The sequence below is a fragment of the Plecotus auritus genome (genome assembly GCF_963455305.1).
Source record: "Plecotus auritus genome assembly, chromosome: 1".
In the NCBI taxonomy this organism is placed as follows: domain Eukaryota; kingdom Metazoa; phylum Chordata; class Mammalia; order Chiroptera; family Vespertilionidae; genus Plecotus; species Plecotus auritus.
Window position 1 is genome coordinate 123,425,874 of NC_137770.1, and position 17,120 is coordinate 123,442,993.

A 17,120-nucleotide genomic window follows, 5' to 3' on the forward strand; every position below is an offset into this window, starting at 1 on the left:
TCAAAATGATTTCCCTTCTGCAAAGGACATCCCCCCATTTATTAACAAACTAAGATCCTTAAAAATTACATAAACACAATAACTCATTACAATGAATTGTATATACTTTTTGCTAAAATTAAAACTACAAAGAAATCATTAAAATTAAAATTTTAAGAATTTTATAAATGTAGGGTTCACAATGCTTCTGAGAGAACTAGTAGTTAGGTGTTATACCTGCATCTTGCCAATTAATGTGCAGGCTAGTTAAACTGGCTACAGGAACATTAAGTCACAAAAACTGAAAGGCTATTGTAAGTGTTCTGTCTGTGAAATTGGATGTTCTTTTCTAAACATACTATCTTCACTTCTATCTATCTTATTTAGGGAGACTGATATGAGGAAAAACAACTTAAAAAAGGCCTAACAGAGAATAACATAACAATAATAACTCAAGAAAGAATACATATAAATGACAGTTTCTCAAAAGTATACCAATAAATAATACAATAATACCATAACTGGAAAAGTCTAACTCTCAAAGTAATCATTTTATATGTTGCTAGGGGACTACTATGAACATTATGTTAAAATGTACATGTCCCAATAACACCAGGTACAATAAATGAATATATAATATATGGTCAGGTGAGGTCCTGTTGAATGCTTCTTTACAAAGTAGAAATAAACAAGTTGAATAAAATTATATTAGTTCTTTATACTCCATAAAGAATCATTTTCTAGACAGATAATTTCCAATATTAACTGAAAGCTGCAAGGGCATTTATAAATAATAATTTAAATCCCAGGTCCATAAAATTAACACAAAAGCTTAGACTCCCTGCCAGATAGAAACTCCATAAATAAGAGTTTAAAACAGGTGTTTAGCCTAAACATACAAGTCATGACTGAGAATGATTCAAATAAACTACTAAAAGTAAATACTTACCAGAGAATTAGGGAACTTCATCTTCAATTTGGGAAGCACTTGGACGATTTCATCAAATTCTATGAAAGTGAAGGACACTGTTGTCACCATTCCTGCTGTTTGAATGCTCCAATTCCGATCTAGAGATTCCAGTGCTCCTGAGCCATACAGGGAAAGTGTGTCCCCATCCACATCAACAAGGTGCGTGTCTGTGACAGATAAGGCTTGTAAAGCATTGGTGAGTACTGAGTCCAGAGACCTGGAAAAGCCAACATACAATTTTAAATGATAGTCTTATCATGCAAAGTAAATAACAGACTATAAAGACCTGTTGGAAAAGGTATTTAAAATTCTATATTCACTTTTTCATTTAAATAATTAAACACAGAGTACCAAAGACTAATTTTCAATAGAATATCTGGAAGTTTTATATCTTCTAGTCATATATATTTTATTTTTATTGTTGACACTATTGCAGATGTTCCATTTTCTCCCACCCCCTTTGCCTGCCTCCACCCAGTCCCCACCCCCTTTTCCCTCTGGCTATCACCACACTGTTGTCAGTGTCTATGGGTTATGCATATATGTTCTTTGACTAATTCCTTCAATCCAGTTCTACCCTCCTCTCCTCTTCTATTCATATACAGGGTGTCTCAAAGAATGTATATACACTTTTAACAGCTGATAGATAAATTTTGAAAATGAAATGTATTTTAACAAACACTGCCTTTATAATTAATTATTCAAAGTGTGTGTATACATTTTTTGGGACACCCTATATTTTAAATCAAAAAGAGGCACATGTGCATAAAAATTAACAGGCTTTAAACCCAAATTTTTTATGTCAATGAAAAATAATTGATATTCTATTTAGTTTGAAAGCAATCCATTTAATGTATCATAGATGTTTTCATGGCAATATAAATAGATTTTTGTAATCTATAAAGTATTCCACTGTCCAGCTGGAAAAAAACCCACACACACACATTTTACAAAACACCTTTTCTATACCAAGAACCATATAATATCTTATCCTATAAAATAAAAGGCTAATATGCAAATAGGCCGAATGGCAGAACAACTGGAAACGAACAAATGAACAACCTGTCGCTATGATGTGAGCTGACAACCAGGGGGTGTGCACAGAACATGGCGCGCATCGGCTGTGGCAGGATGATGGGGCAGGTGAGCGGCGGTGCACTCTCAGCCAGCGCTGACACTTGCACCTGCTGCCTACAGCAGCCTCATGGCCCACAGTTCCTTTCAAGGTGCACGAATTCGTGCACTAAGCCCTTAGTAAAAATCCTATCTAATTAAGAGGGAATATGCTAATTGACCCTCAAGTTGTTGCAAAGATGGCGGCACCCACAGCCAATAAAAAGAGAATATGCTAATTGAATGCCACATCCTCAAAGATGGCGGCATGCACAGCCACAAGATGGTGGCACCCAGTCCCCTCAGCCACTCCGCGTGCCTGCCTCCAGAGTCCCCCAGTCCTCTCAGCCCCCCAGCTACCCAGGGCCAGCCCAAGGCGTAAGTAAGCCTCGGATGGCAGCTGCCCAGCCACCCAGGGCTGGCCCAAGGCACAGGCAAGCCTCGGCTGTTGGCTGCCCAGCTGCCCAGGGCTGGCCTGAGATGCAAGCAAGCCTCAAATGGTGGCTGCCTGGCCACCCAGGGCCACCTGAAGCTCAGGTAACCAGGGCCGGCCGAGGCTTGCGCTGCCTGCAGTGGCAGCAGCAGAGATGTGATGGGGGCATCACCTTCCCCTGATCACGGGGTCACCTCCCGCCCCTGAGGGCTCCCAGACTGTGAGGGGGGCAGGCCAGGCTGAGGGACCGCCCCGCTCCAGTGCATGACTTTTCTTGCATCGGGCCTCCAGTAAATTTATAAAACACTTGATAAGACATAAAATAACTCTTAACAATAGTTAATCTCTCAGAAGTTGGGTTAAAGGGTAACTTGGACTTTCTATTTTTGAATACTTTAGTGTTGTTTAAAATTTTGCATGTGTATACTACATTTATAAGTAGTAAAATTAATCAAGATTTCTTCCCCATTTTAAAATAAGAAATGATGAAAAATAATCCATTACTTATTAATGTGTACATATACAAAATCACCTCACATACACAACACAATATGAAAGTTGTTACTATTTTCAAAGTAGGAGCCACATTTTCTGTAAAGATTACTTAAATGATAGCCAGAGAAGAAAAGAAATAGCTTGATTCAACTCAAATGTTCTGTTTTTTTCCAATCTAAACAATGTTTAGCTTTTGTTCCATGTGTTTTCATTCTGGCACTTTTACTTTCAGATTTGCCCTTATTAATATTAGTGCTTTGCTCCCATTTGTGCTTCTATGGACTTTTGCACACTCTTCCAATACATCACTTCTCATACTGCACCATAATTACATGTCTGCAATTTTGTCACCTCTATCAGACAGTGAGTTCCTCAAGGCTAAAGACTACATTTTTTCATATTTGGGGGCCTGGGGCCTAGTAATGGGTTTTTCACAATGTATATTGAATAAATGCATTGTTAAAGACCTTAAAAATGTGTATAATGGTGCTGTTGCAAGATAAAGCTGAAAAACCATCATCATATTGGTTTATCAAGTTTTACTAGACTTATGTGAATGTATATCAGAGCCACCAGCAATTTTCAACCTTTTTCATCTCCTGGCACATATAAACTTATTACTAAAATTCTGAAGCACACTAAAAATATATTTTTTCCAAACTGGCAAATAAATAGGTATAATTTTGATTTATTCACACTGGATGGCTATTGTGTTGGCTGTTGTCATTTTTTTATTTGACAATCTAAGGGAAAAGAGGTCAGTGCCCTAAGTAGTCACGTATTGCATATTTTAAAAATTCTTGTGGCACACTGATTGAAAACCAGTAACTGCCAGCTTAGGCCCGCTTCCCCCAGACATCCTTAGCGCTGCAGCGGAGGTGGGAGAGGCTCCTGCCACCTCCACTGCACTCGCCAGGCATGAGCCCAGCTTCTGGCTGAGCAGCCTTCCCCTGTAGGAACACACTGACCACCAGGGGGCAGCTCCTGTGTTGAGCGTCTGCCCCATGGTTGTCAGTGCACGTCATAGTGACCGGTCATTCCGCCGTTTGGTTGATTTGCATATTAGGGTTTTATTACATAGGATAATCAAACATTCAATGAGCATTAGTATATGAATAATGCTATATGAGAATCCTATAAAGGTACAAAAACAAGATGAGAATTGAGAGTTCCTCAAATTGTGCTTTGTATGATACATTTGTATTGAGTTATATAGAGCATATAATCATTTCTGTAATAAGAAAAAGGATAGAAGTTACATTTCACTGCCATTAAAATAATGAATGCTTGATGAAAAGGATGCCCCTGTTATAGCACTTCGCACCTTGCACAGCAATTACCGTTGACTTGTCTGTCTCTATCACAAAATACGGTGATCCTTCAGGGCTCAAACTTGGTCATATTCACTGTAGTAGAACCAGCATCTAACACAGCTCCTAGCGCATGTGCTCAATAATATTTCTCAAGTGAATTAATGAAGTGAGACAATTAGGAAGTTTTTTTTTTTTTATGAGTATCTATTACATTTTATAAAGTATTTCCAACCATAAGCTGTGTTTTGAGCAAAGAGGCAGAATTAGTGATACAGACACAGGATTATTGAAAATTATTCTCAGCTGAGGCAATGGCAAATAATGAAAAAGTAATGTCAAGGAAGCCAAAAAAAAGTAGGTAGTTGATGGAATGATGCTTGATGGCCATGATTCTCAGCAAAAGAAGTGTATTTTAATGTAAAAATGATGGGAAATCAGAGATATGTACCAAAAACATGAGTAAATCCTTTGAGAAGTGGTGTTATTTTATACTAGAGGCCCGATGCACGAAATTCGTGCATGGAGGGGGGTGTCCCTCAGCCCAGCCTGCACCCTCTCCAATATGGGACCCCTCGAGGGATGTCTGATTGCCTGTTTAGGCCCGATCCTACCGGGATCGGGCAGCCGGACATCCCTCTCACAATCCAGGACTGCTGGCTCCCAACTGCTCGACTGCCTGCCTTCCTGATTGCCCCTAACCGCTTCTGCCTGCCAGCCTGATCACCCCCTAACCACTCCCCTGCCAGCCTGATTGATGCCTAACTGTTCCCCTGCCAGCCTGTTTGCCCCTAACTGCCCTGCTCTGCCGGCCTGGTCACCCCTAACTGCTTCCCCTGCAGGCCTGGTCCCTCCCAACTGCCCTCCCCTGCTGACCATCTTGTGGCGGCCATCTCGTGTCCACATGGGGGCAGCCATCTTTGACCACATGGGGACAACCATCTTGTGTGTTGGAGTGATGGTCAATTTGCATATTATTCTTTTATTAGATAGGATTAGATAGGATAGAGGCCTGGTGCACAGGTGGGGGCTGGCTGGTTTGCCCTGAAGGGTGTCCCGGATCAGGGTGGGGGTTCCCTTGGGGCATGGGGTGGCCTGGGCGAGGGGCCTGTGGTGGTTTGCAGGCCGGCCACGCCCCCTGGCAACCCAATCGGAGGCCCTGGTATCTGGGATTTATTTATCTTCTATAATTGAAGCTTTGTAGCCTTGAGCGGAACTAAGAAAACCACCCCCCGCGCTGGCGGGACCCAGAAACCCACTCATGCCTCCGGTCAAGTCCTCCAGAGTCAAGTCCCTGCCCACTCATGCGTACCTAGCAATGCACGCAGCCCCGCCCACACGTGCACACCGGCTGCGTATGCAGCCTCCTGCTGATTGGTTGTTACAGCATGAGGGCAGCATGACCATTAGCATATTAGCTCTTTATTATATAGGATATTTGAAAGTATCTTGCTTTTCTTTGTCCATGTGATTAAAAGTTTAAAACCAATCTAAGATGGCAACTGTGTAACTGGAAACCACTCCTAGTCCTAATCCCCCACCTACAGAAGAGAAACAGAATTTAACCAGGAGGTTGCTAACCCACAAAACTATACTAAACATCCTTTACAGAACAGATGGGCTCTCTGGTTTTTTGAAAAATGACAAAACAAGCCAACCATTGGCTGATCTTTGAGTTTGATTTCTAAGTTGAAGACTTTTGGGCTCTTCTACAACCATATCGAGTTGTCTAGTAATTTAATGTCTGGCTGTGACTACTTACTTTTTCAGAGGAGTATTGAGCTTATGTGGGAAGATGATAGAAGCAAATGTGGAGGACAATGGCTAAGTACATTGAAAAAACAGCAGACACAAAATGTCCTCAAATGCTTTTGGCTAGAGACACTGACATGACTTACTGGAGAATCCTTTTTATAAAAAAATATTTTTATTGATTTCAGAGAGGAAGGGAGAGTGAGAAAGAGATAGAAACATCAATGATGAGAGACTATCATTGATTGGCTGCCTCCTGCACACCCCCTACTGGGAATCGAGCCTGAAACCCTGCATGTGCCCTTGACAGGAATCAAACCCAGGATACCCTCAGTCTGCAGGCTGAAGCTCTATCCACTGAGCCAAACAAGGTAGGGCTGGAGAATCTTTTGATGACTACAGTAAAGCTGTTGTTAATGTTAGAGCTAAAGGTGATAAGATAGCAAAATGGATTACTGAATGTGAATATGGAGAAGCTATTACATATATAGGGAGGGTACACCAGGAAAGGTTAGGACTTCCTCCAAAGATAATAGTCCCTTACAGATGCAGCTACTACTAAGAGCAGCTCCACCACTAAAAAGAGGTCTGTTGTTTAAAAAGAGACACCTTCTGAGTATTCTCATAGGAAACTGGATCAAGCAATTGAGATTGGGGAGCTGAAACACAGCCTTTCAAAAGCAGAGTGGACTGCATTTAAATTTGATTTTCATCTAAATGTTGCTAAGATAAAAGAGAAGTCACATTTGTCTTTGTCTTGCACTTTTGTATTAATTAAAAAACAATTCTTTTAGAGTGTCCACTTATCACAATCAAAGAATTACAGTACACATTGTCCCCAGAATCCATAAATGTGTTCCTGGCCCACTCAGTAATAGCTTACAAACACAATTTACCCATTCATAAGATTAAAAAAGAACTTGTATTTCTAAGCCTTACAGGAAAAGTATACTGTTTATGTTCCATTGTATGGAGGAGTATATTTTACTGGTTTGAAAGAGTATGATGGAGACAGTTTTCTAGCAATTTCCTTTGTTTTGTTTTACACCCTTGTCTTGGACATTCTTGCTGATGGCTGCTAGATTTTAATTTATTTGTTTCCCTATTTGATCATATTAGTGATTCGATTTTAGTGTTTCATTTGTTTTTTTCTTCATATAACATTGATGAAGACTCCAAGAATATGACACAAATGTGGAATAAACATTAATTTTGGGCATTCTTTGGTAATTTATTTTTGTAAATATAAACCTTTGCTACAGATTTATGCATTTCATTCAAATCAGTGATCTATGTTTGTGTAATTTCCTAAACATAATCGTGGACTATAAAAATGTAACATCATAATTACATTCCTAATTAGAATTAGTATGTCTGTTTTTATATCTTTATACTGTATTTTAACACTTTGCATTACTTAGCTTATTTTGTTTTGGTTAAAAAATGGCTCAAGTAGAAAAGCAGTCCCATTCATATTAGGACACTGCACAAAACTATACATAAAATGTGTATGTGAATTTTATTTTAGACAACTAGATTTGCCCATTTATTTCTCTATCTCTATGGAAGATAGTACTTCTTATTGCAAGTACTTGTGTCTTCTTTAGTAGTGTCTTCCACATGAACAGCGTTAAGTTTGGAGCACTATTTGTTTATTATGTTTATTACAATTTTTAATAAATTAAATAGGTAGCATCATATATAAGGAAGTAAAAAAGAATACAAACTATAAAATAAAAGTATAATATTAGAAAAGGATAATTTATTTTGTTTAAAGTTTTGTCAAGCAAATTGTTGGGAAAATAAGTGAAAAAATAAGCAAGCCTACATTCAGCAAAAACAGTCATATAGTTACAAAACAAAGCAGAAGGAATCTCCAATTTATATAGATCTGACATGGACATTCAGTACAAACAAATTGAAAGTTTTCTGGGCTGTAGGTAGGTTTATCTTTCTCAATAGGAAATATAGAACCTGTTAAACAAGTCATATGATACCTCATTCAGTTATTTTCTGAATGAGGCTTGAGTTTAGCCTCTGGCCAATACAGAACAGAGGAATATGTTCCTCAGAGAAGGTGTGCTCTGAGAGTTCCATAAGAAATAACATAGAAAGTTTGCTAAGCAATGTTTCTATGTTGAGGACTGTCCTTTCAGTTGTCCTTGTATGATTGGTAATAAGTCCACATCTTTTTTATTCATATATACATCTATACATATAATCTATACATATAAAGAGGTAATATGCAAATTAGGCTGGACGCCATAATGGTCATGACCAGCTCAGGAGGAGGGGCCAGGCGTGGGCCCAGAGCCTGAGAAAACAACAGACAGGTCGGCCCGCGCCTGGCCCTGGAGCTGGAGAGAACAACCCGTAGGGGGTAACGGCCTCCAGCCTCAGACCCACGGCTGTGGCGCTGGGCTGCTGGGGCCGGAACAAAGACACAAACCTGCAGGGGAGCCAGCCCCCAGCCCCAGCCCTGTGGCCACGGCGCTGGGCTGCTGGAGCCGGAGTGGAGACACAAACCCGCAGAGGGGCTGGACCCAAGCTCTAGCCCCGCGGCCATGGCGCTGGACTGCTGAGGCCAAAGCAGAGACACAAACCTGCAGGGGGGCTAGGTTCGATTCTGATCAAGGGCATGTACCTAGGTTGCAGGCTCCTCCCTAGCCGGGGCCCAGGTCAGGGCTCATGCAGGAGGCAACCAATCAAAGTGTGCCTCTCACATTGATGTTTCTCTCTGTCTTTCCCTCTCTCTTCCATGCTCTCTAAAAATCAATGGGAAAATATCCTCATGTGAGGATAAAAAAAAAAAAAAAAAAGAAAGAAAAGAAATGTCATCTCCTATGAAATAGACATCTTGAAAATGCCTAAAGAAAGTTGTCATTTTTTGTGGTGAAGGGATTGGAGTCCGTGTTGATGAAAACACCTTGGCAGCTGTGGCGGCCAGCAGTGGCAGCAGCAGTGGGGTGATTGGGGTGGCGCCTTCCCCAGATCTGCCTGGTTGCCTCCCGCAGAGGGAGGCCAGACTGTGGCTTAGGCTCGCTCCCTGTGGGAAGCGGGCCTAAGCCGTCAGTAGGACATCCCCTGAGGGCTTCCAGACTGTGAGAGAGGATAGGCTGGGATGAAGGACCCCCCACCCAGTGCACCAATTTTGTGCACCGGGCCTCTAGTCCTACATAATAAAAGCCTAATATGCTAAGTGTCCAGTCGTCTGTTCAACCAATCAAAGCGTAATATGCTAATAATATGCTAAGGCCGCTAATAATATGCTAAGGCCGCTCGCTATGATGTGCACTGACCACAGGGGGCCAATAGTCAACTGGTTGACCGGTTGCTATGACGTGCACTGACCACCAGGGGACAGAAGCTCTACTGGTAGGTTAGGTTAGCTTGCTGCTGGGATCCGGCCGATTGGGATTGAGTGAGATGAGCCGGACATGCCCTGGAGTCCTCCCGCGGTCCCGCCCTGGCTGGCCAACCTTCCACGTCCCTCCCTGGCCCCAATTATGCAACACTGGGGTCTCTCAGCCTGGCCTGCACCCTCTCACAATCCAGGACCCCTCGGGGGATGTAGGAGAGCCGGTTTTGGCCCGATCCCGCAGACATAAAAGGCTAACATGCAAATTGACCAAACGGCAAAACGACCAGTTGCTATGATGTGAACTGATCACCCAGGGACAGATACTAAATGCAGGAGCTGACCCCTGGTGGTCAGTGTGCTCCCACAGGGGGAGTGCTGCTCAGCCAGAAGCTGGACTCATGGCTGGCGAGCTCAGTGTTGGTGGCAGGAGCCTCTCCCACCTCCGCTGTAGCGCTAAGAATGTCTGGGGGAAGCGGGCCTAAGTTGGCAGTTGGACATCCCCCAAGAGCTCCCAGACTGCGAGAGGGTGCAGGCCGGGCTGAGGGACCCCCCAAGTGCATGAATTTCATGCACTGGGCCTCTAGTATATATATGAATATTTATTCACTAAACATTTGCTGGAAACTCACTATATATGGGGCACGATAGATAGATAGTAGCCTAAGAATTATGGTAAAGGGCAACAAAATCATCTGTACTGATAAGGATAATCAATATAGAAATCATGTACAAGTTTTTGGATATATCAAAATTTTTCTTCACTTTTATTGGGCTATCATCTCAGAAATATAAATGCTCTAATCATACTCTGGAATTCATTTAATAAACACATGGAATATAATTTCTCAATAGAAATTACCTCACCTCATCAAATAAAAAGGTTAATCTGGAGAGCTTATTATGTGTTAGGTATTGTGTAGGCCATCTATACTAATAAAAGAGTAATATGCTAATTAGACTGGACATCATCCAGACGTCCTTCTGGACAAAGCCATGGTGGCAGGGGCCAAGGCAGAGGCCGTTAGGGGCGATCAGGCAGGTAGGGGAGCAGTTAGGGTGGGATTAGGTCGGCAGGGGAGAGCAGTTAGGGGTGATCAGGCCAGCAGGGGAGAGCAGTTAGGGGCGATCTGGTCAGCAGGGGAGAGCAGTTAGGGGCAATCAGGCCAGCAGGGAAGAGCAGATAGGGGTGTTCTGGCCGGCAGGGAAGAGCAGTTAGGGGCGATCAGGCTGGCAGGGGAGAGCAGTTAGGGGCAATCACGCCAGCAGTTATGGGCGATCAGGCTGGTAGGGAGAGCAGTTAGGGGTGATCAGGCAGGCAGGCAGAGGTGGTTAGGGGCAATCAGGCAGGCAGGCAGAGTGGTTAGGGGTAATCAGGAAGGCAGGCAGAGTGGTTAAGGGGTGATCAGGCAAGCAGGCAGAGGGGTTAGGGGCAATCAGGCAGGCAGAGGCGGTTGGGGTGATCAGGCAGCCAGGCAGAGGGATTAGGGGTGATCAGGCAGGTAGGTAGGCAGGTGAGTGGTTAGGAGCCAGCGGTCATGGATTGCAAGAGGGATGTCCGATAAACTGGCAGTCGGTCATCCCCTCAGGGGTCCTGGATTGGAGAGGATTCAGGCTGGGCTGAGGGACACCCTTCCCCCGTGCACAAATTTCATGTACTGGGCCTCTAGTGGGGATAAAAAAATAAACTAAGACCTATTTGCCCTTAAAGATATCTCAGTCTGGATGGATGGTGGTGAGCATGATAAATTTAGACATTACTCTAATATAACATGCTTATTGTCAATAATGAATATTTAAATGATATGCTTTGGGATTACAGAGGAAGGAATGATTTATTCTCCTAGAGGGGAGAAGTCAGGTTTCAAAAGGAGGTAGCATTTGAAGTGGTCCTTGAAAGATTAATAGAATTACATCAGAAGTAGAAGGAGGAAGCACAATTTGGGTAAGAAAAAGCAGAACAAAGAAAGGCACAGAAGCCGAATTATGTATAACATTCAGTTAAGAACAATTTCAATATGGCTGGAACACTGCAACATAGGATGGGACAGTGAAACATATGGGAGGAAGCAGTAGCTGAAGATGAAGCTGGAAAGTCAGATTTTATCCTATAAGTTTGATGAGCAAAAAAAGATTTTTAAATAAAAAGTAATAGGACAGCCCTGGCTGGTTTGGCTCAGTGGATAAAGCATCGGCCTGTGGACTCAAGGGTCCCAGGTTCAATTCCGGTCAAGGGCATGTACCTTGGTTGCGGGCACATCCCCAGTAGCGGGTGTGCAGGAGGCAGCTGATCGATGTTTCTCTCTCATCGATGTTTCTGGCTCTCTATCCCTCTCCCTTCCTCTTGTAAAAAATCAATAAAATATATTTTTTAAAAAAGTAATAGGACATATTCAACACAAGGTTTTAATCACCACTAACGTGCCATGCATGGAGCTAGATGCTAGTGTTAGGGATACAAAGATGAATAAGATATGTCTCTGATCACAAGGACCCACTTGAGACAGGTTGGTCCATTTTGTGCAGGATGTAGGAGGGAAAGGCTGTATGAACAGAGATTAGTAGGAAGCTCAGTGCAATAGTGTGTTAGACTATATAAAAGCATAATAAAAAAGAGGGTATGGTGTGGTGGAAATGGCATTGACAAGATAATCAGACAGACCTTAGTTTCAATCCTAGAATGTCATTGATAAACATGACTTTGGGGGCAAATTATTTAATTTCTTTGTAGTTGCAGTTTTCTGGTATGTAAAATGGTGATCCTAATACATATTTTTTCAAAGTTTATATGGAGACTAAAAATAATCTAAACCATACTTAGCTCAATACATTTTAGTGATTACTATTAATAAAAGAAGAGAACCAGATATTTAAGAGAAAATAAAAGTGGGACTTAGTGCCCTAGTAGGTTTGGCTCAGTGCATAGAGTGTTGGCCTGCAGACTGAAGGGTCCCAGGTTCAATTCCAGTCAAGGGCACATATTTAAGTTGCAGGCCCTGGTCAGGGTGTATATGGGAGGCAACCAATCGATGTGTCTCTCTCCCATCGATGTTTCTCTCTCTCTGCCTCTTCCCCTTCCTCCCCTCTCTAAAAAATCAATGGAAAAATATCCTCAGGTGAGGATTAACATTAAAAAAAGTAGGACTTAGTGATTGATTGCAGGGAATGCAGGAGAGGGAGGAATCAAGAATGATTCAAATGTTTTAGAGCAGTTGACTGAGTCACCTGGTCCATTATCTTCTACAAAAGGTCTATGTTTTATAATTTTTTTTCCCATGAAGCCAAATACACTTCCATGGATATATCCCAACTCAAATATTATTTCTATAACAGTGGATAGTCTGCCATCAAATAGGAATTCTCTTCAAGATCATTAGTGGTTAATCCCAAGTCCAAAGATTATTTATTCAACTCAATCTTTATATAAGAACTCATCAGAAAAATATTCTATGCCTTCTTGATTAGTAAAGGACTCTAAGATAGGGAGATTAGTATATATATACATATATATTAATTATAGTTGACATCCAATAGTATATTAATTACACAGCATAGTAATGAGACATTTATATACCTAATGAAGCACAGGGTGATTAACTTAATGCAATTAAGTGTTGACTCCCTGAAAACCAGGTTAAAAGGAGAATATACTCTTAAATGGTAAAAAAGAGTATTTCAGATAATTATGGGTTCTTTTGGCATATTTTGAAAACATCTTTTGGCTTTCTATACCTGGTTAGAACAGAAAAACTTAAAATATTTCATAAGATTATTTTCCCAATGAATAAGTGATGCTAATTCCTATAATAATGTACTTTATGGATTTCGATTACAACATTTGTAGGTGTGGAAATTCATTTTATGCATTATATTTTATTATAGTAGTGTTGGCTAAAATAACAGTGTTCATAGACAGGAAATGACCAAAAATAAACCAGCTTCCCTACACGCATCCAATGTAAGCAAAGAAAACATTACACCAAGTACTTTTCTGTTTCTGGCAGGGGAAAGAAACCTGCAATGTGTCCCTTTATTGTAAAGCTGTCCCAAGGACAGTAAATAGTAAAATAAGGAATGGGACATAGCAAAGTTTTATGGAATTTCTTTCCTGAATGTGCCTATAATTTTTTCATGGATACTTGTTTCCTGGCATTTAGTTACATACCTATATGATAAAGGTCACAGACACTGTAATACAAGAATTAGCCACCTTTTTGGCATTATGAAATACTAAAGACTATAAATGGGATTGTTAAAAATGGAAAACCTATGTAATATTTTTAAAAAGCAAATCAGAACTACAAGGAGGACACTTTGTGGCCCTCTGACTAGCTTTCCACCTTCAGAAAGAACCAGGCTTGTATCTTTCCAGAAAGATTAAATTTAATTATATTTTTAGAGACTTGCAGATAATGTAGTAATACAACTTGTAATATTTAAAACACTTCACTTTGTACTTTCAGATAAAATAGACTGAGCAATTGTGTTTGAAACCTCTCCCTTTTAGACCCCAATAAAGTAACTAAAATGGTATAAACCAAACAAACCAACAACTACAAAGAGGGGGACAATCTGTAGCAAGAAGTTTCAGCAAATTTCTGGATGCTGGAAAGTGAAAAATGTTGAGTGATAAGGAAACACAAAGGAAACTATAGCTTTGAATATGCCCTGGAAACAACAAAGATAGCAGCCAAAATGCCCAGTAGTATGATTCAAATGTTTTAGAGATATGTTGGAAGATGGGAGTGAGAAGTGACACTGAACACGAGGACATTAATTGAAGATCTATAATTGGACTCTCTACCTCTCCCACTACCAATAAAACAGCCAGGCAGAGTAGCATTGCAATCAGTGGGAAAAAGAAAGAATACTCAATAAATAACACTAGGGTAACAGCTATTCCTGTAGGGGGAGAACAACAAAATCAGATTTCAACCTCAAACTTAAAAATCAATGTCGGATGTAATAAATACTAAAATACGAAGGCCCTGGTCAGGTAGCTCAGTTTGTTTGAGTGTCATCCCAACACGACAAGGTTGCGGGTTCTATCTCTGATCATGGGACATACCAGAGTCAACTAATGAATGAATAAATAAGTGGAACAACAAATCTCTCTCTCTCTCTCTCTCTCTCTCTCACTCTCTCCCCCCCATCCCTCTCTCCTTTTATCTCTCCTTCCCTCCCTCTCCCCCTTTCTCTCTCTCTCAAAATCAATAAAAATTTAAAAAATGAAGTGTTTAATAAAAGACTAAAATATGAAAGGCCAAATTTTAAACTTTTAGGAAGACAAAAATGGGAGAATCCTATATAATAAAGAGGTAATATGCAAATTAACCCTCACACCCTCACAAGATGGCTACCTATGACCAGGCTGGTAGGGCAGTTAGTGAGAGACGACCAAATGACTGAACAAGCAGGCTGCATGGGGCAACCAGGCCGGCAGGTGGGTTAGTGAGGGACGACGAGGCCAACAGGGGGGGCAGTTAGGGGTGAACAGGCCGGCAGAGGGGGGCAGTTGGGGACAACCAGGCCGGCTGGGGGGGCAGTAAGAGGTGACCAGGCCTGCAGGGGGGCAGTTAGGGGCAACCAGGCTAGTGGGGGGGTGCAGTTGGGGGTGACCAGGCTGGCAGGGGGGTCAGTTGGGGGCAATTAGGCTGGCAGGGGGGCAGTGAGGGGTGACTAGGCCGGTGGGGGGGCAGTTGGGGGCAATCAGGCTGGCACGCAGAGGCAGTGAGGGGCGATCAGGCCGTCAGTGGGGGCAGTTAGGGGCAACCAGGCAGGTGAGCGATTAGGAGCCAGCAGTCCCGGATTGTGAGAAGGATGTACGACTGCCGATTTTCGGACATCCTTCGAGGGGTCCCGGATTGGAGAGGATGCAGGCTGGGCTGAGGGGACTCCCCCTCCTGTGCACAAATTTCGTGCACTGGGCCTCTAGTATTTTTATAATCTTAATTTAGTAAAAGATTTTTCCCCTAAATACAATCTAAATAAATAAACCACAAAGGAAAAGGTATACATATTAGTATCTTCAAAATATAAGTAAGACTATGTAAAATTGCCTAGAGGGAAAACAGAGAGTGAGATGAGGGCCCAGGACCAAAATCTGAGCAACTCTACCATCTTGAAGTTGAGAGGCTAAAAGACTTGATAATATAAGAAGCATAATGAAAGAAAAAAAGTCTAATAGTAATATGATACATAATGATAAAGGAAATAATGAGACTAAATTAGGTCAGAGAAAGAGTAGGCTTCAAAAAGGTAAATAAGAAGTTCAAAAAACATTGAAATGTAGTAAAGGCAGCACAAATTTTGTTCTTCAGTTATAAAACAAAAAACAAAAGACAGGCAATGAGAAACCCCAGATAGCCATGGCCAGTGTTGCTCAGTTGGCTGGAGTGCCAACCTGTATATCTAAAGGTGGTGGGTTCAATTCCCGATCAGGGCACATACACAGAGTATGATTCAATCCTGGTCAGGGGAGGCTACCAATAGATGTTTCTCTCTCTCTCATCAATAAAAATTAAAATAAATAAAAAACACCCCAGATTAAAATGATATATAAAAGGCATGGCTCAAGTATCAAGCAAACTAAAATGTGGCACAGTTTTGAACAACTTTTAAAGTGCAATTAAGAGGGGGACATGACATTTGGATTATTATACCTGAATTAGAGGTCCCGTGCATGAAATTCGTGCACGGGGGGGGGGGGGTGTCCCTCAGCCCAGCCTGCACCCTCTCCAATCTGGGACCCCTCGAGGGATGTCCGACTGCCCGTTTAGGCCTGATCCAGGTAGGCCTAAACAATCAAGGACTGCTGGCTCCCAACTGCTCGCCTGCCTGCCTTCCTGATTGGCCCTACCTGCTTTTGCCTGCCAGCCTGATCACCCCCTAACCACTTCCCTGCCAGCCTGATTGATGCCTAACTGCTCCCCTGCCAGCCTGTTTGCCCCTAGTTGCACTACCCTGCACACCTGGTCCCCCGCAACTGCCTTTCCCTGCAGACCCAGTCGCCCCCAACTTCCCTCCTCTGCCGGCCTGGTCACCCCTAACTGCCCTCCCCTGCAGGCTTGATCAACCCCAACTGCCCTCCCTTGCAGGCCTGGTCCCTCCCAACTGCCCTCCCCTGCTGGCCATCTTGTGGTGGCAGTCATCTTTGACCACATGGGGGCAGCCATCTTGTGTGTTGGAGTGATGGTCAATTTGCATATTACTCTTTTATTAGATAGGATTAGTCTCTTTGAGTGGTTTAGGAAGCAGAAAAGGAGATATAATCATAACACACTACCTAACTCTCAAGTAAAAATACTTACATAATAGTTGCATAACCACAGAAACTTAAACAGTTTACTAGTTTTCAATCTTTAGAAAATACAACTGACAAATATTATGATTACAGATCTTGATCTTGAAATGTAAAAGTATAGCTCATAGAATACAGCAAAATTACTAGAGTTCCAAAGGAGAGAAAATGGTAGAGTACAAAACTCCAAAACTTCACCCCTCCATAAAAGCAACAAATATGCTAGCAAGAACTGTCAGATCAACTTTTTCTGAATTCTGGAAACTAATTAGGGGAATGCTTAAGAAAAAATGCTGAATTTCAGTAAGAGAGTTCTGTGGCATTTTAATTTACCTTGTAATCTACTGCCTTATTCCCCAGCTCAGTGGTAGCCTTGAAGATGGCAGCTCACATTCTATGTGCAGATTGCT

General features: G+C 41.9%; 1 protein-coding gene across 12 annotated transcripts in view; it reads right to left on the minus strand.

Annotated features, from left to right (window-relative positions):
• Window positions 1-17,120, minus strand: part of LRRC49 (leucine rich repeat containing 49) — a 253,934-nt gene that overhangs the window by 46,407 nt on the left and 190,407 nt on the right. For all 12 annotated transcript variants that reach the window (XM_080663538.1, XM_080663543.1, XM_080663542.1 and 9 more), the window contains one exon: window positions 929-1,166. In XM_080663538.1, the coding sequence (XP_080519664.1) occupies window positions 929-1,166 (238 nt within the window). The remainder of the gene's footprint in view (window positions 1-928; window positions 1,167-17,120) is intronic.